Raw genomic sequence first — 23,817 nt, 5'->3', positions numbered from 1 at the left:
CAATAAACATTTTGGAAGGTCACTTAAGGTTGACTGAAAAACTCTTTGTCTTAAACATGTACCAGGAAAAACTGATGAAAAAAAATTTCCCACTGCCACAAAGCAACTAAATTTACATCGTGGAACCGAGGAGGTCCCAGCCTGTCTGCATGGATTATTAGGTAGAATGTGAGCTATTTTTCCGATTTTGACTTGCTGTTGATTACCCGAAGTTTTGGGTAGGACCGTTGAGTACTGGAGTTCTGGTGAATGGAAGCAGTGTACATGTCCTTACAAATTAAGAAAAGTATATAGCCTAGCAGTTAGTGACTGTCTTTCTTCTCAAAGTGAACCATTATCTATGGATAATAGAAATTTATTATTAACTCTTTAATTCAGATTATGTACATATATATGTCAGTTTATACACTTTACTTTTGCCTTTTAGAATTTAATGCTAAAAGAATGAAATTTAGTTATAAAGGTCAAATTATCTCTTTGACTTGAAACATGCTAAGATCAGAAGCAAGAGGTAACATGGGAATGAGTAGACGATTCTGTTGTTCACTCTTTTGACCAGGATTGGTTAGTGTTGGCTGTGTGTTGGGTACTGTAGGGGAGGTGGAGGGAAAGAGATGAGATCCCTGCCTTTAGCCCGCCAGGCCCCTCTGTCCATGGGATTTTCTGGGCAAGAATACTGGAGTGGGTTGCCATTTCCTAATCCAGAAAATCTTCCTGACACAGCGGTCGAACCGGGGTCTCCCACATCGCAGGCAGATTCTTTACCACTGAGCCATCAGGAAAGAGCTCAGGGAACATTATCATCTAGTATTGTGCTAACTCATAGATGTTCAAGGGCCCTACCTGGGTGCTTTGGGAATTTGGAATTTCAGACCCTATAACAAACTTGAATCATACCCTGCATTTTAATAAGATTTCCTATAATTTTTGTGCCAGACAAAGTTTGCGAAGAATTGGTTGAGTAGGTAGAATGAAAAAATAATTATAAGGATCTGGAGAGACCATAGGAGAGGTATGAGGAGATCAGAAGGAATCTCTTGGATGGGAACATTTTCTTGGTCAAGGTTGGGGCAAAGTTTACATTCTTGGTTATAGACTGCTTACCAAGCCCTAACAGTCCACAGTACACATCAATGACAGTACGGATCAGTGACAGCTTCTGACCAGGAACATCCCTTACCCCCTTGGAGCACGCCACATCCCAGGGGATTGAGAGCAGTCATGGGCTGCCATATTGCTCCTGTATCAAGTGATCCTGTGGGACCAGTGACACTAAGGCTTCGTGTCAGAACTGTTTGGGGGGCCTTTTCAGACATGAAGACACTGAAAGGTGGGATTTAGGTTGTGATGATAGATAAATGCAAATGTTTGCATTTAGTCTTCCCATTTGAGTAAACACTCTTAATTCCATGGAAAGGAGCCTATTGTGTCTTTCACAGCTAGAACTCAGTGAAAAGGCAATGCTTTTCTTTCTTGTAAATGGTGAAGCCGAGGTAGGTGAGGAGCACCCTGAAAATAGACCTCTCTCTCTGAATAGTTAATTGGCAATGTTTCATCTTCCCTGACTTCCTCCTTGAGTAAATCAGTTGCTTAATTCTGTAGGGAGTGGGAGGTGGACGAGGAAGGAGGATTTAGTGTACTGTGGGAGTTAGCTTGCTGTGGCCCTGGGGGCAATATGAGGTTTCCTTTTTGTTGTTAGTTATAAATGTCTGGGCTCAAACTGTTTACTTCTCCATGTTGAGATAAGTATTCATTATTCTTGTGTGCAGATTACCTCATAGAAATTTAGCGTTTGAACCTACTTTTCAATTATTTAGGAGAGATGACAGTTGGAAAAGCTGCTTCACCCAGTTCTAGAAGCTGAAGGTCGCTGTCGGTCATCTGGGTGGCTCATGGGGTAATCCGATAGGGTACACACTTAACTGCTCCTGCCCGGTCAGGGCTGCTTTAGAACATGACACACTCCTCACCGTGGGATATGGTTTTCTCATGTTTGTCTCTGTTCATAAGCCTTCTGTTTGTGCGCCCCACTCCAGCCAAGCCAGTGCCCCCACCCCGTTTGAAGGGGAGATGCAATGGGGAAGAACCTTTTGTATTCTATTACAAGTTAATCACTAAAGGGATGCTGCCTTTGAGCTTAAGTTATACATAATGGCCCATCTCTGGGAACTGTGCTTCCCTGACAATAAGCATTAAGCTAAAATACCTTTGTTTAGCTCACAGGAAACATCCTGACTAGGTCCACATGTGAATAACTGCAGGGAGAAAGAAATTAACACATTCCCTCTGGAAGCTGATGGCAACCGGGAAGTATTTGGCTTTACTCCTCCCCTTTTAGAATAAAAGGAGCCTGAATTCTAACTCAGGCAAGGTGGTTCTTTGGGGTATGAGCCCACCATCTTCTCAGTTTGCGGGCTTTCCGAATAAAGTCATTTTTCCTTTCCCCAACAGCTCGTCTGTCGATTATTGGCCTGTTGTGTGGGGAGCAGTATGAGCTTAGACTCGGTAACAGAGGGTCAGGGCAGAAAAGGTACACATGAAAATTAAAAGTCATAGTGTTCCTTTGTGGCCTTTGAGGCCAAAAAACTGATGGCACTTGAAATTAGTTCCCACTCTTGGCTGGCATTTTAATGCAGATGGCAGGGGGAGCAATTACATGCCTGACTGGGTTGAGAGGTTTGTCTAATCCTATATCCTGTCATGTTTAACAACTTTTATTAAATCAAAAACTTCCATTTGAGCTAAATTCCTCTTTAAGGTTGTCGGTATATATCAAAACATGAAATACTGTGTCTTTTGGCAAGGACTTTCCAAACGTATTCAGTCTATCCCTTTGACTTATGCTGGAAATATAAATAAATCTTTCCAAATTAAGAGGTATTTGACTCAGGAATTCTCAAAGAAGATGATTCTAGAACTTCCCTTAGTAACACATTCTGGTGCCTCCCAGTTTTTATAGTTATTAATAACTTTTCGTTGATGTATTACTTAAATCATTCCTGAAATAATAATTTCTTGTCCTTTTGTCAATAGCATTGGGTTAATTTCTCACCACCCTCAAATGCTAAGAATAAAAGAGCCAATAAATCATAAACTTGGTGTAAGTTCACATGGGGGTCGTTACCCAGAGGCTGTTTTGATTTCAGATGCACACAGCAGTGAATGGTAGCTTGCAGCAAATAGCAGTCAGCAGTAGCTGGAAGCAAGATCTTAGTTTCCCAGACCTGACCACTGGCCATTTCAACCTTCAGGCTCCCATCTCACAAGTAAAAGGGCAAGGGTGCCAGCCAGGAGGCAGCTGTGACAGTCCTTCCCCTGAAGTTACGTATTTCTCTCCATGAGCACTCCTGACTCCCATGAAACGTATAATTTAGGCAAGGTTGGTTATCTGATTTCCTGATGCCTGAAGCTCAGCAGGGGCAAAGTGGTAGGAAGGGAACAGTTATTGGCACATATGATGACAACAGAAGTTTCACGTCGACAGCCTGACAGTGAGTGGGGGTGATGGGAAGCACTTCACAGTCAGGAATGCAGATAAAATCTGTTCAGCATGTCTGTTTAAAAGGTCTGGGAAGAGTGTATTTTATTGTAGACTTTCTTGGAAATAATAGTTAAACTAAGATGTTTTATTGAAGGTTATCGCTGAAGCTATTTGAAGAAATGGGCTATACTCTCAAAGTAGGGATTTTCCACTGTGGGGTTATTGTTAAGATTAGCAGTAGTGTATGTGGTGTGCGGGGCACAAAGTAGCCGTGACCCCCAATGCTTGGGGTAGGGGTAGGTTTGTATGGCCCTTGGCTTGATAGATCCAGATAATGTGTGTGGTTCATCATAGTTGTGGCATAAATAAAGCTTGAATGAATGTAAGAGCTTTCTAGGGCTTCCCAGGTGGTGCAGAGGTATAGAATCCGCTTGCCAATGCAGGAGATGCAAGAGGTTGAGTCGGGAAAATCCCTTGGAATAGGAATAGCAACCTATTTAGTATTCTTGCCTAAAAAATTCCATGGACAGAGAAGCCTGGTGGGCTACAGTTCATGGGTTCGCAAAGAGTTGGACACCAGTGAGCACACGCACAACAGCTTTTTAAGCAATTCACTTATGTTTTTCTAAGCTAATTGGAGTACCTATCTAGTTGGAGTATCTATCTTGTGTCTGACTGTTTGTGACCGCGTGGACTGTAGCCCGCCAGGCTCCTCTGTCCATGGGATTCTCCAGGCAAGAACACTGGAGAGGGTGCCATTCCCTTCTCCAGGGAATCTTCCTGACCCAGGAATAGAACCCAGGTCTCCTGCATTGCAGGCAGATTCTTTACCATCTAAGGCACCAAAGAATCCACCTATCTAAAATGAAGAGTTAAAATGCAAGTATTTCAAAAAAAAAAAAAAATGCAAGTATTTCCTCCAAAGCTGATTTAGGTCATTGTATTTTATCTTGGTCATAGGGGAACTCTGATCCAGTTGTAAAAGTAATTAATTTCTTTGGCCTCCTTTTACTTAAGTGAAGATACTAATAATCAAGGCTCAGTCTAACAGAATAGCTAATAGATGGAGAGTTGGTTATATGCAAGCATATCCATTGGTCTTGTGAATAATGGGAAACCTTTAAGTTTCTTGGAAGTTCTGCATAAGTGTATGCTTAATTTGAGGGAGGGTCATGAGTCTAGTCCTTGAATGGACCAGTTTTCCTTCCTGGTTGCTTGGCCTCTTCCCAGATGAGTGGAGAAACAGGAGGTACTGGAGGAAGACACACCAGTTGCTAATGACACCAGTTCATCTATGCTATTGCATGTGTATGTGTGCACACTTGGAGGACGCCGGGCTGGGGAAAATGTTCAGCAGTACTTCCTGAATATACAGCACAGCACAAGGTTAATTTCAGGGCTTATATGTTTCTGTGTTAAAACTGTAACTGTAGGACATAAACATCAGTGCGGAAACCACTGTGTTCCTTGTTTGGGGTCCATGGATCCTTAACGAATACATAACCTGGATGTCAGAGGGTCCTCTGTGCCAACGGTAAGCAGCATTTGGGACATTTTGTATTTTCTGGCCCAGTGGGGTGGTTTTTTTTTTTTTTTTTTTACTATTTTGAGTTTCTCAGAGTCTTTGACTTGAAAAGAATATTGAATATTTGAACTTTGATGTTAGCCACTGTTGTCATGTATAATTATATCATTTTTTACCCTTATAATAGTGATCAAAGTAGAGGTCTCACTCCTCTGAGTGACACTGGTGTTTTATATATGTTCTCTGAACCTGAATTTCTCCATCAGTAAATTGAGAGATTTAAACAACATGATTTCTTGAGGACACTTTGAGCTTTTATACGAGTCCATATTTTTGCTACCTGGATTGTTCTATAATTTTGCCCTTGAGTCTTAGCGCCTGTCCCTGTCATAGTTTCCGTGGTAGTATGAGCTGCCCATCCACGGAACACTTGGCAGCTGCTCTGGGTTCTTTTTCTATAAATGTTCCGATCCTGTTAAGCTTGTAGAGCCTTTTTCTTACAGTCTCAGTTAACTGCAGTAGATGTATGATGCAAAATCCTGCTTTTATTAATTTCAATCAAGTTTGGTTTTCTATTGCAGCTTGTTAGCTTTACTTGCATAATGCTCAATGCTAAGTACAGGAAGGGGGTTCTTAGGTGGCTCTGTGATAAAGAATCCACCTGCGATGCAGGAGATGCAGCTTCGATCCCTGAGTGGGGAAGATCCCCTGGAGGGGGAAATGGCAACCTTTTCTAGTGTTCTTGCCTAGAAAATTGCATGGACAGAGGAGCCTGGCAGGCTACAGTCCTTAGGATCACAAAAGAGTCGAACACAACTGAGCGAATAAACAAGTACAGGCGAGTGAGATATGGACCCAGCTTTCTATGTGTCCTTACTCTGAATGACTCTTGGGAGAGAATACTGACCCAAGTCTCTATGATAGAAAATTGCAGAAATTCTTCACACCTCTAGGATTGTGGAATTATGCTGGCCTTGGGTGAAATGCTGCACCCTAATGCATTCCAACATGTGGCTCTAGATATTTTGCATGCTCTGATTAAGATTTACAAAGGGCTCGAGCCTACAGCTAGTTGTTACCAGCATAGCTCTCAGATGCTGGTTCTTTGTGATAGGATGATCATTCAAAGAGGAGAGGAATGACCCCCAGGGGCTGCTGGTGGTGAAGCAGAGGTGGTTCATCAGTCCCAGGCTCTGGCTGCTGGTGGAAAATGGGAGAGGCCAAGACAGGTGCAGAAATGACTGCACTTCACCTTCACTGAAAGCTGCAAGTGACATCATAGCTTGGTCAGTTTCATTCCCTTTGAAAGTAGATGATGACATTCTTAAATCCATTTAGGAATGCTGATGAGATTTAACTACATAATCTTTGAAGGCACCTTCTAAAAAATCCCACTTCCAGAAGTGGTCTGATGATAATCCAGTTTTGGCTTTAAAAAATTTGTCTGGAAGTCTGTATTCTACACAGACTTGCATTTTCATAGCTTTGCTGGAGTTCAGAAGTTAGAGCTCCCTCTGAAGAGTTGGCTGTGGGGAGGCGGGGTTTTCTGTCTCCAATGAGGTGGCTTCAGTGTCCGGAAAAGCCTATCGCCTTTCACAGGAGCGCTTACTCTGTAATCCAAGCAATAGCCACGCAGCCTGTTTTATTGTTTGTGGAGTCCTGTGGCTCCTGGGCGCTTCACGGACGGGAAGGAGGGCAAGTGGGGGATTTACGACTCTGCACTGAGCTGGGTCAGTGAGCCGAACTCTTTGATTTCTCCCAAGTCACCTGTGTGGGTGAACTTTAAACTGGGCACCTGAGTTGACGCTGAATCTTTTTCTCCAGCCTGAGGAGTTCCTTCTGTCTGCAGCAGACGGCTGGCTTTCTGCCTGAGCGGGGAAAGATGCCTGGGAGAGGAATAGGATTACAGTACGGGATGCTAGGTACACACCAAAGAGTCGGAGTGCCTTGGTCCTGCTCTTCACCAAGTCCTGACAAGCGTTCCTGAAATGAACGTTTTGCTTCTTTTTTAAAATTATACTTTTAGTTATTTTTATTGGGTGGGGGGAGACTGTGGATATTCTTGATCTTTAAACCAAGTACCACAATGTGAAAAAACATTTTTTTCCCCCCCTTAACCTCTCATTTCTCTTTTCTTTGTAATTGGGTGACACAGAAGCAATCTTTTTGCAGATTCAGACTCTCAATATTGTCTGAATAAGTAACAAGAAGGAGGTTCTTGGAAAGGACGTGGGGCAATTTGAAAAAACGAGGTTTTTGTTGGCTGGATTGACCTTTCTCTGTAGTCGACTTTGATGTGAAAGAAGATGAAAAAGGAAGGCTCTTCAGGTTCCTTTAGACTCAAGTCAAACCCAGGTTCCCTCTCACGTGCTGTGAGTTGGATAAATTTCTCCTCCTTGTCCAGGCAGACAAAGAGGCTGTTTCGCAGTGATGGGGAGTTGTCGGTCTGTGGGCAGCAGGTGGAAGCGGATGATGAAAACTGGACCTACAGAACCCAGCCCAGAAAAGGTGACTTGACTTTTTTTTTTTATTCACACGTTTTTAGAAGTTTGCTCTGTACAGTTCTTTGTTTCTATCACTGATTTCCGTTCACAGTTTTTGGCCCCTTTTGGAGTTTTTGTGGTGTTTTTATGTTGGAATTCAGCGTCAGTCATTTGTGTACATGTCTAAAGTAAAAATACTCCTTCAACTAGATTCAACTTGAGACCGTGTATTTCTCAGAAGGATAAAATAGCTGTTATGTGTCCCCAGCACTCTGTCCCCTGCCCCCTCCTTCCGCACACTCATGTGACTTGTGCAAAGTTCAATGGTAAGTCACCGTCCTGGGAAGAATCGTCTGCTCTTTACAACAACTGAAAGTTAGGACATGGAGCTCTTTTCTAAAACCATGCGCTGAGAAAACTTTGGGAATTGTGGGTAGACTTTCTGCATATTTCTTTAAGACAACTGAATTACCTGAACGCTTGAATGAACAGGTGCTGGGGTGACACCGAGGAAATGAACACACGAAGCACTGACCCTTGATACCGTGTCAAAAGCAGTTTATGGATTTCTTTCAAGTTCCTTTTCAGACCAGTGCTAGTTTCTGTTCTCAGGTTTAACATCTTTTGCCTTCTTCAAGGTGAAGAAAAATATCAGTCCTAGCGGAAGAGAGGGGAACTATTTCAATATTTCTTAAACACACCCCTGTTTTATATTTAGAATTTCTGAGGTCTTTCTCTTGGAATGTTTACTGGAGAGACTGAATTGTTAGGCTCTAAAATGGTTTCTCCATTCAGAGCAGTGGCACAGCCCAGTGGGGGAGTGCTATTTAAGGCGTACAAAGGAACCTCATCCAGACATTCCGCGTGATTGTGTTTTCCCTGTTTATCACATTCTTCCCGTGCCAAGAGAAACCTCGCTAAAACCTTTCAGAGACCTGTCATTCCCCTTCTTTTGAGAAACGAAACTGCTGAAATGTGAGAGAATCAACTAAGTTAAATATGGGCTTATGGGGACAGTAATTATATTTCATGGACTGGAAATTAAACGCATCCATCTTCATGGATAATGTAGGTTAAGCCATTTGCTCTTGTCTGTTAAACTATGGCTCAGGAGGGACTAGTTAATGCTCTTTGAAGATGTCAGTTGTTTATTACGTCAAGAAGGTGGTCCACAGTGGTCTGCTGATACTGAGCCACAGTATGATGTTTTTAGTTCAGATGGTGTATAAATTGCCTGGCATAGAAAAGGCTTTTATACTTTCTGGCTGGAGTTGTGTAGTTTAGTAAGTCCACGAACTTTACTTTTTCTAAATCAGGAATAAGCTGTGGTTTTGGTAAATGGGTGGGTTGTCATGTTCGAAGGGTGGATACAGTAGTGCTGTGGTTGTGAGAGGGTGTAGTTTTAATTCCTTTGGGCTTTGCCAGAGGTGGTTGTTTTATGACTTGTTTTGTTTTAAATCAACCGCTGACAAGTTTCTGTTAAAGATTGTGTACATGTGAGCACGCGGCTTTAGGATTTCTATCATAGCTGCTCCATCTAAATTAACACGAAAGGGAAAGAAACTGAATTTGCATGGATTAGTTTTGGTTGGGAAATGAAGCAAATACTGTACACTCGACTTGTACAAAATAAAGAAGTCATTGTAAAGACCAGGGCGATTTGTGGAAGGAGGACTTGTTTATGTAAGAAAACAAAAGATTGTGCCTTTTATCCCTTACTGTAATGGGGAATTCTATAGCCTCGTGAAGATAAATGGTGGTATAATACAGTGTGTACATTTATACGGAGCTTAGAAATAATTGGACATGGATAATATTATCACTTTGACATGTGCAGTTACGGGGATGTCCTTAAAAAGCTGCGTATAGATCAGAATTCATGGTCTTGGATTCTGTTTTCACATTTGACTTGTAAAAGAAAATTGGCTCCCAACTTTGACATGTTGCCTCAGGAGCATTATAACAGTTGATCCTTATTCCACATAATTCTTTCCTTTGGAGAAATATGGAATGACTTTTGTTTATCCTTAGAGATCAAAAGAGGGAATATCTTTCAGAAAAGTTATACAGGGTTGGAGTTTTGTTTTAGTTTTTATTGTTGATTTTTCTTTCTTTTTTTTTTTTTTAGGAACATCAAATAAGCTAGAAGTCTAACAACGATTATCAGTCAGTGCCAAGAATACCCAATGGCCATATTAAGATTTGTTTGCAAATAAATATATATTGAAGACATATTGGTCTGATGGGGATTGTATAGCATCTTTCTTTTGTATCTGTCTGCCTAGACCTCATGCATCTGAGTCCACTTCCTTTCAGCCTGCTCCCCAACCCCCTGACCTTATTTTAACATTTTTGTGATATACACAGGTCTCTAAAAACCTGCTCTTCATCTTCTCCTCTGCAGACATATACTACCATCAAGCAGTGACAGCCAGAGGTAGGGCAGTGCAGCTTAACAGGTCTTCCTCAAGTCAGTGGTCCTGTCTGTGTTCTTCCCCCTACCCCCACCCCCCAGGGATCTGTCCGATGGGGTGATGGGGTGTCCGGTTCTGCAGGCTCTCTCCCTCCCATCCAGCAGCTGCTGCTAGGTCAGAGTGCTTGCCCTGCCCTCTGCTTACTTCTCCAGGTCACATTGCTTTGCTCAATTAGCCTACTGAATCACCACTCTCAGTGGTCTTTCAGTGGTATGTTGAATAAGATGCATGTTCACTTTATTAAACAGTTCTTTCAAATTTTGTTTTTGTGCTTTTTATAGTGAATTGCCATGTTAGATTGCTTATCAATAACACCAGCATAAAGTGTTCAAGTGGTTACCCTTATGGCTGTCTATCAGTACACAGTCCCATCACTTTATAATCCAGTGTTACTGATTATATTCAAGAAGCTAAGGATAAAATTCCTGAGCCTAAAAAGTAACTAGAGGATACATTTTGATATGTCTGAAGCAATCACAAGGACCTTTGTGCTTTCTTATGTTCTAGCACATGGCAAGTTTCAAAACTCTTTTGTATTGACATTGGTACTCCGGAAGGTAAAAATGAATTGAGTAACAGTAGTGACCCATCCTTATAGTCTTTAGGTGACGTGATCCACTATAACAGCAGGTGATATTTTGACTTAATTAGCCATGATAATCAAGGGTGCGAATCAGTGTTCTTTAGAATATTAGTGAACCATGCGCTGTTTTACTAGATACCCGTATAGTCAAAAAGTAGAAGTTAGTTGTAAATGAGACAAGCTGTTGCTTTTCTTGTGGTGTTGTGAGAGAATTTAGAAGGAATTCTCATTGAGGATCGTGTAGGATACAGAGAAATATAAACACACGGCCCCTAAAGTCATGGAGTTCATACTTCAGTGGAGAAGTGGATAAGGCAGCTAATGGAGAATTAAAGAGAAAATGCAAGAAAATTGTGGAAAAGTGTGAAAAGAGTTTTAGAAGGAGAAGATACTTTATCTGGAGCATTTTCATGTTTTGCAAAGTTTCCCAGCTGTGCATTGATTTAAATAATATTTAATGAGCTCCTGCTTTGTTTCCAGCACTGTGGAAGGTTCTCAAGGGAGACTAATGACCAGTAATATTTATTCTGTGCTTCCACTATCTCACATGCTTACTCTTCTCTTGTCAATTAAAACCAAAAGAGGAGAAATTATAGTGGGGTATCCTCTCATTGAGCAGAGTGTGTTTTGTTGGAGCCCCAGTTCTGTTCAGCTGTGCAGGGGCATGATTGATGATTCTGGTATTGGCAGGTCAACAGATTGGGTAATTGACATGCAAAGCCTCAGTTTAAAGGGTGCTTTTATTCTCTTCTTCTGAATGTTGCCATATGTATTAATAACATTGCAAAATTGGAATCATTTGAATTTCAGTTCACTCCCTTCACAGAAGCTACAAAAATGACCAGAGAATGGCCTTACTAGGTATCAAGGGTAATGAATAATCCATACACTAGATAATCAATTGTCCAGTCTGGGAGTTGGCCGTATTTAAAATAATTTCATCCCAATGTCCTCGCTGATAAAACAGTCACAGAAAACAGAATGCTTGTGCATAATTATATTAGCAATGGCGTCAGATATTATAGTGGAGAAAAATGGCATGGCAGACCAAAAGCTGCAAGGTCAAGATCCTGTTACTATGTAAATACCCGTGATTTATTTTTGATCATAAAATCTTTAACATTATAAGATTTGAGAACATTTCCTCCATGACATTAAAAAAAAAAAAAACTTGGGAGATATTGTCAAAGCAGCACCGCAAATTTGAGAGTAAAATTACACATTACACAAATATTTATGCTGAGATCACTGTGTATGTTGGAAAAATAGCTAAATGGAGTTTATCTTGATGTCTTAATACAAAGAGGTAAGAAGAATATTCTCAGTGTGGTGAATGTAATGTTTTCTTTCTACTGAAGCTGACATTCTGTGAAACAGACAAACAATGAATGCCACTTAATATTTTGTCTGGTTCGTTGAGACTGCCCTTTATTAACCTTTGTTTTTTCTTTTGAAATTAGAGTTTCTGTCTTGCTGCCTTATTGCAAAAGTGATCCTATTTGTTATTAAATTGATGAAGTTCTATCGAAATATTTTATCTAATACCCTTGCTTTATTTTCTTGTTTTTAGAAGTTTGTGGATTTGCTTTGAGACTTAAGGTACTTATTTAGATTACTGGAGATATCATAGAGTAATGAAGGAAATAACTTATTGTGAGAGCTTGGGTTTGAAAGTGAGTAACCTGTGTTCTATTTTTTTCTTTTAAAAAATTCAATCAATTTAAAAATTAACATATAGTTAATATAACCTGTGTTGTTTTCCATGGAAATGTCTTGACTGGGTTTTGAAAACTTTTTCTTGAAATTGTTCTTTACAAACAGTTATTTTAAAAATAATTTAAAAAGACACTGCACATTAATTAGGGTTAATTTTTATGTCTCTTACAACTCATATTTATATAATTAGGTATTCCTAGAAAGTGTTATATTTTCATGTAATTTCAGGGGGTTGGGATTTAGCTGTCATTTTCTGTCACATTAAGTGGGGTGTATGTGTTTATTTTTACCACAATATTTCCTATCAGATACTTCAGGGAGCTCCAGTGTTGTCAGTTTTATCTCAAGGTCTGTTGTGCCTGCACTCAGTTGCTTGTCCATCTTTACGGTGGTCCAGGTCTTCATCAGCTCTTACTTGGCCTTCTGAAAGGTCTTCTCCTTTTGTTATCCTCACTCTTGTTGTCTTTGAGCTATTAATATTCTTGAGTCTACACTATAATTGGAATGATCTTCTTAAAATACAAATACCATATATCTGTGTAGCTCAGTCACTCATGTCATGAGTCACTCAGTCATGTCCGACTCCTCTGTCCTTGAGATTTTCCAGGCAAGAATACTGGAGTGGGTTGCCATTTCCTCCTTCAGGAGATCTTCCTGACCCAGGGATTGAACCTGTGTCTCCTGCATCGGCAGATGGATTCTTTGCCACTGAGCCACCTAGGAAGCCCCACAAATAGTCCCCCTTTATCCATGGTTTCAATTTTTACGGATTCAGTTACCTGTGGTCAACTGAAATCCGAAAATATTAAATGGAAAATTCAAGAAATTATAAGTTTTAAATTGTACACTGTTCTGAATAGCATGATGAATTCTCTTGCCATCCTGCCCTGTGCTGCCCAGGATGTGAGTAACCCCTTTGTTCAGAGTATCCCGCCCATTAGTCACTTAGTGGCCATCTCGCCTCGATTATCAGATTGACTGTCACGGTATCATGGTGCTTATGTTCTAGTCACCCTCATTTCACTTAATAATAGCCCCAAAGCACAAGAATTGTGATGTTCACAATTCAGATAAGCCAAAGAGAAACCATGAAGTGCCTTCTCTAAGTGAAAGGGTGAACTTCTCGACTAAAGGACAGGGAAAAAAAATCATGTACTGACTGATGTTGCCAAGATCTATGGTAAGAAGGAATCTTCTACCTGTGAAATTGTGAAGAAGGAAAAATAAATTCTTGCTAGTTTTGCTGTTGCACCTCAAATTGCAAGTTACAGCCACAGTGTGTCATAAGTGCTTAGTTAAGATGAAAAAAAGCATAAAATTTGTATAATAAGATATTTTGAAAGAGAGATACATTCTTAAACCTTTATTGTAGTATTTTATTATTAGTAATTTCTGTTACCCTCTTACTGTGCCTAATTTATAAATTAAACTTGATTATAGGTGTATGCAGGAAGAAACATAGCGTACATAGGATGCGGTACTATCCTTGGTTTCAGGTACCCCTGCGGGGTCATTTTTTCTGATGATCCAACAGATGTTGGCAATTTGATCTCTGGTTCCTCTGCCTTTTCTAAATCCAGTTTGAACACCTGGAAGTTCACGGTTCACGTACTGTTGAAGACTGGCTTGGAGAATTTTGAGCATTACTTTGCTAGCGTGTGAGATGAGTGCAATTGTGTGGTAGTGTGAAATTCTTTGGTATTGCCTTTCTTTGGGATTGGAATGAAAACTGACCTTTGCCAGTCCTGTGGCCACTGCTGAGTTTTCCAAATTTGTTGGCATATTGAGTGCAGCACTTTCACTGCATCATCTTTTAGGATTTGAAATAGCTCAACTGGAATTCCATCACCTCCACTAGCTTTGTTTGTAATGATGCTTCCTAAGCCCCACTTGACTTTGCATTCCAGGATGTCTGGCTCTAGGTGAGTGATCACACCATCGTGATTATCTGGGTCATGAAGATCTTTTTTGTACAGTTCTTCTGTGTATTCTTGCCACCTCTTCTTAATATCTTCTGCTTCTGTTAGGTCCATACCATTTCTGTCCTGAATTGTGCCCCTTTTTGCATGAAATGTTCCCTTGGTATCTCTAATTTTCTTGAAGAGATCTCTAGTCTTTCCCATTCTATTCTTTTCCTCTATTTCTTTGCATTGATCATTGAGGAAGGCTTTATTTTCTCTCCTTGCTATTCTTTGGAACTCTGCATTCAAATGGGTATATCTTTCCTTTTCTCCTTTGCTTTTTGCTTCTCTCCAAGGCCAAATTTGCCTATTACTCCAGGTATCTCTTGACGTCCTACTTTTTCATTCCAGTTCCCTATAACGAAAAGGATATCTTTTTTTGGGTGTTAGTGCTAGATGGTCTTGTAGGTCTTCATAGAACTGTTCAACTTCAGCTTTTTACTGGGGCATAGACTTGGATTACTGTAATATTGAATGGTTTGCCTTGGAAATGAACAGATCATTCTGTTGTTTTTGAGATTGCATCCAAGTACTGCATTTAGGACTCTTGTGTTGATTATGATGGCTACTCCATTTCTTGTAAGTGACTCTTGCCCACAGTAGTAGATATAATGGTCATCTGAGTTAAATTCACCCATTCCAGTCCATTTTAGTTCAATGATCCTTAAAATGTCAATGTTCACTCTTGCCATCTCCTGTCTGACCACTTCCAATCTGCCTTGATTCATGGACCTAACTTTCCAGGTTTCTATGCAATATTGTTCTTTACAGTATCAGACTTTACTTCCATTGCCAGTCACATCCACAATTGGGTGTTATTTTTGCTTTCTGGAGTTATTTCTCCACTCTTCTCCAGTAGCATATTTGGCACCTACTGACCTGGGGAGTTCATCTTTCAGTGTCTTGTCTTTTCATACTGTTTTCATGGGGTTTTTCATATGTTTTCATACCCTAGCCTTTTCATACTGTTCATGGGGTGCTGAAGGCAAGAATACTGAAGTGGTTTGCCATTCCCTTCTCCAGTGGACCCCGTTTTGTCAGAACTCTTCCACCATGATCTGACTGTCTTGAGTGGCCCTACATGGCATGGCTCATAGTTTCATTGAGTAAGACTAGGCTGTGGTCCATGTAATCAGTTTGATTAGTTTTCTGTGATTGTGGTTTTCATTCTGATGGATAAAGATAAGAGGCTTATGGAAGCTTCCTGATGGGAGAGACTGACTGAGGGGGAAACTGGGTCTTGTTCTAATGGGGGGGCCATGCTCAGTAAATCTTTAATCGAATTTTCTGTTGTTGGGCTGCACTGTGGGCCCTCCCTGTTGTTTGACCTGAGGTGAAACTATGGTGGAGGTAATGAAGATAATGGTGACTTCCTCCAAAAGGCCCCACGCAGGCACTGCTGCACTGAGTGCCCTGGACCTTGCAGCAGGCCACCGCCAACCCACGCCTCTGCTGGAGATTCCTGCACACTCACAGGCAAGTCTGGGTCAACAGCTATGGAAAATTCTTAAAGAGATAGGAATACCAGACCACCTGATCTGCCTCCTGAGAAATCTGTATGCAGGTCAAGAAGCAACAGTTAGAACTGGACATGAAACAACAGACTGGTTTCAAATCGAGAAAGGAGTACATCAAGGCTGTATATTGTCACCCTGCTTATTTAACTTATATGCTGAGTGCATCATGCAAAATACCAGGCTGGATGAAGCACAAGCTGGAATCAGGATTGCCGACAGAAATATCAATAACCTCAGATATGCAGATGACACCACCCTTATGGCAGAAAGTGAAGAAGAACTAAAGAGCCTCTTGATGAAAGTGAAAGAGGAGAGTGAAAATGTTGTCTTAAAACTCAACATTCAAAGAACTAAGATCATGGCATCTGGTCCTATCACTTCATGGCAAATAGATGGGGAAACAATGGAAACAGTGAGAGACTTTACTTTTTGGGGGCTCCAAAATCACTGCAGATGGTGACTGCAACCATGAAATTAACAGACGGTTGCTCCTTGAAAGAAAAGCTATGACCAACATAGATAACATATTAAAAAGCAGAGACATTACTTTGCTAACAAAAGTCTGTCTAGTCAAAGCTATGGTTTTTCCAGTAGTCATGTATGGATGTGAGAGTTGGACTATAAAGAAAGCTGAGCACTAAAGAATTGATGCTTTTGAACTGTGGTGTTGGAGAAGACTCTTGAGAGTCCCTTGGACTGCAAGGAGATCCAGCCAGAGCATCCTAAAGGAAATCAGTCCTGAGTGTTCATTGAAAGGACTGATGTTGAAGCTGAAACTCCAATACTTTGGCCACTTGATGTGAAGAACTGACTCATTTGAAAAGACCCTGATGCTGGGAAAGATTGAAGGTGGGAGGAGAAGGGGACGGCAGAGGATGAGGTAGTTGGATGGCATCACTGACTCGATGGACATGAGTTTGAATAAACTCCGCGAGTTGGTGATGAACTGGGAGGCCTGGCGTGCTGCAGTCTATGGGGTTGTAAAGAGCTGGACATGACTGAGCGACTGAACTGAACTGGGGGGTCTTAGAACGTATCCCCTGTGGATAAAGTGGAACTGCTGTCTAACTCAGTCACTCGTCTGTGGCCCCTAGTGTGTGTGGAATGAAGTCCTTACAATGGCATGAGACCCTCCTCTATCTGATGCCTTCCTGTCTGCTCTCCCTTTTAACTACACAAGTAGTAGACAGAGCCATAGCTCTTTCACAACTCCAGAACTTCATCTCCCAGTCGCTGAGTCAGTCGGGATGCTCCAGTCTCCTCCTCTGCCTGTAACTAGCCTGCTTAACCTTCTGAACTTGCATTAAAACTCTGTGAAGTCTTCCCTGATCCCTGGAGGGCAGAGCAGATTACTCCCTTCTCTGTGTTATTTCTGGGCCTTCTACATACCTCTGTGATTACATTTATCATACACTGGGTTGTACTTATTTGTTTACTCACCTGTGTCTTGAGCTAGACTGTGAATTCCTTTAGGGCAGGGACCAGGTCTTCCTTATCTTTTTTATCCCCAAGGCTAAGTACCCAGAAAAGGGATGCTGATAGGGTGAGCAAAACTCACCTGGGACACTCTTAATAGTGCTGTTTACCCAGGCCCACATGCCAGACAGTATTCTGGATTTGCGTAAGGTGTGGTGGGTTATAGGTGGCACTGTGTACTTGCTTTGTCAATTATACTGCTGAATGTAATCTTAAAGTGCTCCTGACTCCTGACTTTTCCGAGTGTAGCGAGAGAGAGGGTGCAGTTTGTGGGAACATAATTTTGGTAGCAGTAGGCTGTTTCCTATTACTCCATGCACACCGTGCCTGTATGAGACAGTTTGTACAAGCATTTGACCCTGGCTGTTTTGACCATGAGTAAAGTTGACTTAGTGAACAGGGCTGAGGTGTGGGTTGGATGATGCCATGTCTGATAAGGAGAGGCAGATGGGGGCTATTGCCATCTCTTCTTAACCAGTTTTCCTTCTTTCACTCTTGTTCTGCTCCCCATCCCCACCCTCACCCCAAGCCAGGCAGTCTTAACACAGCGGCCTCAGCAACCCTGTAAAACATCAAACAGAAGTCAAATCGTGTGACTTCACTGCTTAAAACCTTTCTCAGACAGTTTAACAACTAGTGTCTTCACAGTGTTCTTGGAGGCCCTACGGGGGTGGGCTCCCTGACCCCATCATTTCCCCAACCTCATCACCTGTGCTTTCTCCTTAACTCTCCTCCACGTCACACCAGACTCCTTGCTGCTCTTAGGACAGGCCATGCAACTTGACCTTGCCCTCCTCCTAGACTCCCAGCTGTACATCTTATTCTCACCTTCTCTTGCTTTCTTCAGGTCTTTGCTGAAAAAATCACCAGGGACCCTATTTAAAATTACCACATCTTTGGATTCTTGGCACTTGAATGGTCTCTGCATTTCTCATGCCATCCTGGGGAGCAGTGTGAAGGCTGACGAGTACTGGTCCCACCATAAGGCTGGATTCCCAGAGAAGGATGCTGCCCTCTGCAGCTGTATTCCCTTCCTGTGATGCTCTGCAATGTGGACGATGGGGATATAGTCTGAGTGAGGATACTAGAGTCTGAACTTGGGTGCAGCTGCTCTGGGGTTGCTGAGTGCCGGCAGCCCCACATAAAGCCACCTGTAGGAAGTTGATCTTTTCATCAAAACTGAGCCTTAAGTATTTACTGATGTGAGTAACTTTCTTATTCCAAGTGTCTGTCACTACTTAATCAGCCAATTGAAAATTGCGTGATGATCTAAGTATTCTTTTCTACCGTCCCTTGATGATAGACTTGGCACTTATGTTTGCAAGTACATTTGTTCTACCAAACCTACAGTCGTGTAAGCCATGACTCCATCTGGCATGACTTCTACTGACATCTCTTATCACATGATCGTAACAGTGTTAGTACCCTGTTGAACTCTGAAATCCTAAGGGAAGATAATTTGCCTTTTACACCTTTGTATTGTATAGCAACACCTCTTCTCCGACTATCCAGTGCAGCATCTCAGGGTGTTTGCTGTCATTTATGGCTGATTACTGACTAGTCACCAAAGACATTAGATCAACAATTATTTACTTAGTTCTTGCTAGAACCCATCACTGTGCTGGGCACATCACATTTTGGCTATGTAAGCATGTATAATACATGGTGAGCACTTGCCTAGCTGAGCAGCTGTCTGAGACCATCTCCCTGGAGCAGAGGGATTTGTTGGCCGGGCTCCTCAGTTAATTCTCTCCCTCTGCACTGTCCTTTACTTAGACTGATTCCCTGCATCTGGGTATAGGTTGGGGATCCTTGTGTTTTGAGAGCTTCTATGGCCTTGTAGACTTGGTATAAAGCAACCTGGAAAAAGCCATGAAGAGGAGGAAGTCTCTCATAGGAGTGAAGATGGCTTGACTTGCGAGTGACCTAGAGTGACCTAACCCATGACCTTCCCTAGAGCAGGCGCTCGTGGAGACTGGTGGAATGAGGAGTGACTCTGCCCTGCCATTTTCATGCCCTCCTATTTTCCAAAAAGGTTCTGTTGAGGGCAGTAGTGAAAGGAAGACAACCAAACGAGATGGCAATAGATGGGTGGGAAGGAGGAGGGATGAGATACAAGGAGAGCAGAGGTGATAGGTCTCCATAACTCTCTATTCTGCCTTCTTTTTGCCAACACTTTTCTGACTCCATCTCCTAAATCTATAAAGTAATGGTAGTCTAGTGGGACTCAGACATGTTTCTGAATGTGCTCCCTGCAGGACTAATTGTTTATAATAGTTAAGATATGTTTGTTTTTAAGACATAGCTTAATAAACCTTCTGTACATGGTTGAAAAGTATGGAGTAAAAATAAAGGCTAGCATGTTTACTGGCTAAAATTTCAGTGTACAAGTAAACCGTTAGATTTGGGTTTAATAAATACTTACCTTGCTTTAAGGAAAGCCTATTTATAAGTGAAAGAAACCCACAAACAGTTGAGATTTCATAAACTGCATCACTTGATTTTTGTTTTTGTTTTTCAGTAAACTTTAAAAAGAGAAAGTGAGAATAAATATGTTTTCTTGTTGTTACAGTTCCTTTGCCTGTGTTCCTGAAGGTTCCCTTTCACTTTGTAACTGGAAACGCCTCAAAGTAGAAGCTGGGTATCTGGTGTTTCTGGATTACATTTTGAGATAAACCAGAATTTCTATCTGGACACAGGTGTATACTGCTTCAGTCTTGAGTGGTTGGAGGTTCTATTACAAAGAATACAAAAGGCAATTTATGAGTTTACCTTGGTGGGTGCTTGGGGCTGGTTCTTGGCTTGGTTGCTGTGGTCATCTTGACTGGTGGTTATTTATTTACATAATTTTTTTTCACCCATGGAAAGTACATAGAGTCCTTTGACTTCCTGGAAAAAGAACTTTGATTTTTCACCTTAAAATAATTTTATTGCAGAGTTAATCAACATACTCTATTCCAACTATAAAAAGATCATTTAAGTCCTTTTTTTTTTTTCCTTGCTACTTTTCCACATCCAATTCTTTACCCTTAAGTATGAGTGTGGTTCTGTTCTAAGGATCCCAGTTCTGTTTGATATGTATGGAATTTTTTGAGATTTCTTGTTGCATTTGGGATGTTCTTGTGTGCCTTAGGAAGCTGGTGAGATTGGGGTTGCACTCTTTCAGCATTCCTTTAGATCATCTCCCCTGGATAAGGAAATGGCAACCCTCTCCACTACTCTTGCCTGGAAAATCCCATGGACGGAGGAGCCTGGCGGGCTGCAGTCCATGGGGTCGTAAAGAGTCGGACACAACTGAGCGACTTTAGTTTCCTTTCCTTTTTTCAGATCATCAGCCCTTGGTTACTTCCTGCACACTGGGGTTTGTGTTAGTTTGTGCAGTGGCTCCGTGTGCTCGTGTCATTGTAACCAGGGAAAAGTTAGGTAACTGAGTTTAGAAATCCCAAAGGTTATGTTTAGGTTCCAACTAATAAAGGCCTGGACAAAAGCACAATTGTAAGTTTTCATCTAGTTTCTGAGAAAGTTGAGCAAAGTTTCTCGCCAACAAATTTTTTTTTGGAATGTGGAAAAAAGAATCTTCTACGGTAAATCTATGATGTGAACTTTTTGAGTTTTTTAGTGCCTGAGAAGTTTAATTATAGCTGTTTGTCATTGGCTTTGAACAGTTTGGCCTGTGTCCAAAGCAACAAATACACTTTACATTTGTTCCTAATCTACACAACAGATCTGTACACACACATATGTTCATATACATATCAACACATATATACATCTATAGAAAATGAAAGAAAAGCTTTGTGAAACTACTTACCCTTATTGTATGGGTACGTGTAATTCTCTCTCTTTTCTGTTTTATTCTAGTCTAGTCTATTAGACAGAAAATGTCAGTCCCGACCTACTGAACTGGTTTTGTCATTCCCTATTAAGTCACAGGCTTTGGCGAAATAATGCTTTCAGTAGACTTCGGGTAGTAGGGTTGTATTATGCTGTGTACCAGATTGCTCCCTCATAAATGGCGATGCAGTTTCTGTGGATAGTCCATCTTCATGTCCCTGTTGTAGGAGGCCTCACATACCAGAAGCATCCTGAGATGCAGTACAGATGAGTTGTGCCTATCAGAACACCATTGGGTCTGAGAACAGAATAAGCCCTCTCCTAGGTTTCCCTCTGCGCCCCTAGCCCAGGGCCATGCTGTGCTTGAAAACTTGCAGGCAGGACCGAGTGATTTCCAGCATGGACCTTGCTCCCTGCCTGAGCACAGCCGTGCACAGCCTGCTAATGCACTCCATGGCTTCCTTGCACCTGCTCACCGGCCCAAGGGAAAACTCATGAATAGCAACGTCTGATGAATTTCTGCCCTGATCTGGAGATTTCTCTGGCATTATGCTTCCTGGCCTGCTGTCCATCCATCCCCCATAGAGGAAAATTAGTTAAGAAGTTCAGTCCATTTCACTTTACTTTCAAATTGTTGGACTCTAGCCTGTATGTGTCAGAGATTTTGTGTCTGAACTGGGTAAGAAGCTGCATTTTCTTTGAAACATAAAGTTACTGTAAAACCCTGACGGTTGGTTAGAGATCCTTTCTAAATTGTGCTCATATGACTACATGTTAGCTTACATAAAATGTTGGAGGAAAAATGCCTTTCATTTTTATTTCTCTGTAACAGAAGCTTGTTCCATTCATCGTTCAGAATTCTAAAACAATTAAAAAATTAACGAACATCTTTCTGAAGTTTGCTCCGCAAATAGAGTCTGTTTGCAGGTCACGGTTTACACAGTGCTCACTCATGTCTGATCTCATTTCATTGTTTTGATAGTCCTGTGAAATGATAGGATGGGGGCATTTCCCCCTGAAAGCTGTCCTGAGAGATTAAGGGGCTCGCCTGAAGCCTTATAGATAATAGTGGTATAGTTGGATTGAAATTCACTTCTTATGACTTGGTCCCTCCCTCTCTGCATGATTCCGTGTAGTGTTTCTACTCAATCCTCAGAGGACATCTGAAGCTTGTTTTGATGCCTTGGTGTCAGTGTGGTGTCATTGAACCTTGTAAGAGTCTGGTGTCGCCCTGGTGGTTATTGAGGTTTGTAAGGATCCTTGCTTTGGCTTAAGCTGGGTCTCCGGTGCCTGCTTCTTTCTTGTTCCACTTTTACTGTAAGGCTGTGAGCTTTCTCTTTTCACTCTTGTAGTCATGCTTGCCTCTTGTCCCCACCAGTCTCTGCTATGGGTTTTCTAATATGTTTCCTTCTGTGGAGGATCTGGGCAATCTAGCTTATTACAGTAGTAGTGATTGAAGGATTATAATAAGACCCTAAGCCACGATCCTGTGAGTATTAGTGACTGAAGGATTATAATAAGATCCTAAGCCACGATCCTGTGAGTATTACTGTCTGGTCAGAGACCATCTTGGCTTCTTGGGTCTCAACCACATTTTGAGTGGCTGAGTTTTTCAGAAAAATGATCTCTTGATAAGTGGAATGTTCTGTAATATGCAAATATGTTTTTCCCACATTTATCTTTTTCTGTTGGCTTTTCTTTTTACTACAGTTAAATAAATAAAGCACATGTTTGCGTTAATGTTATGGAGTTGTGACTATATTTGGGCATCCCAGTTCTTTTTGTAAATGTTAAATTTTAAACACATCTATAAAATCACTCTGAGTTTCCAAGTAGGATTACTGTATTGTTTCACTTGAAACAAGCAACATCACTTTTAAGCTTTGGTTTCATCATTAACCACTTTCTCTAATTACATATTGAGTTCTCACTCTCCACTCTTTTCTCCGACTAATAGTTGGACACCAAATATGTGTGTGTATTGTTTTTCATCTGGTTGAAATAGCCTCTCCATATCTCTAATTTCATATTTTTCTTCACATCATCTGCTTATAAAAAAGTTAAAAGAGGGTGATGATAAGATGTATTTCTATTATCTGAAGTCGGTTCTACTCTACTAAACCTTTTTGGCCACTTAAAATGATGTTTGATCCCCCTGAACACAAATGAGAATTATATAAAGTGTGACTGAAAAAGCTGATTTGTCTCTCTGCCTTTTCTGTGACTTTCTTAATAAACCACTAAACCCCCAATTCTTGGAACTAATAGGACCTTTTAATAGTCTGTGTTGAAATAATCTTCGTTTTGCATCCTAGGCTTATAGTAGTTGCTCAGTGAATGTTTTGATTTATACATAGGAGAGCTGCAAAGATGTTTGGGTGTAGTTTGAAAATAGAGATGTAGAAGAAAACTTTTTTTCTGTGACTCAAAAAATGAGGCCTACAGAAAAGTAGCAGTTTCAATAGGGATTGCTATCCTCTCTTTCTCCAAATATAAGAGAATTGATGAAAGATGCTCACCGTAATATCCAGCATAGTTACATTGTTTTGTGTTTGTAAAGTCTCAGAGATGACAATTGTAAAGATGTCTTTCATTTTTGATGAAGTGAAATTTCAAAGAATTCTTACTGTTGTGGTTATACCTAGAGAAACCAACTTTAGCAACTCTTTAAGAGAGAGCTTACTGAAGGAATGACTGACCACAAGTTTTTTCTCAGTGCCATTTGAGAGCATTTTAGTAAATATTTGAATATAGTTCCTAAATTGGA

At 41.1% G+C, this 23,817-nt stretch overlaps 1 protein-coding gene across 3 annotated transcripts in view; it reads left to right on the top strand.

Moving 5' to 3' along the window:
* The window catches only part of NHSL1 (NHS like 1), a 400,302-nt gene that overhangs the window by 251,110 nt on the left and 125,375 nt on the right, over positions 1–23,817 (top strand). The window contains exon 1 of one of the 3 annotated variants that reach the window (XM_081528897.1): positions 7,313–7,514. The exons of the other annotated variants lie outside the window; for them this stretch is intronic. Within the exon in view, the coding sequence (XP_081385023.1) occupies positions 7,313–7,514 (202 nt within the window). Of the gene's footprint in view, positions 1–7,312; positions 7,515–23,817 lie in introns of those variants that run through there. 3 annotated transcript variants of the gene reach the window in all.

The sequence above is a fragment of the Giraffa tippelskirchi genome, chromosome 9 (assembly GCF_054371585.1).
Source record: "Giraffa tippelskirchi isolate mGirTip1 chromosome 9, T2T-mGirTip1v1.2.pri, whole genome shotgun sequence".
Classification (NCBI taxonomy): domain Eukaryota; kingdom Metazoa; phylum Chordata; class Mammalia; order Artiodactyla; family Giraffidae; genus Giraffa; species Giraffa tippelskirchi.
Note: the sequence above shows the minus strand (reverse complement) of the source record. Positions and strands in the feature narration are given on the sequence as shown.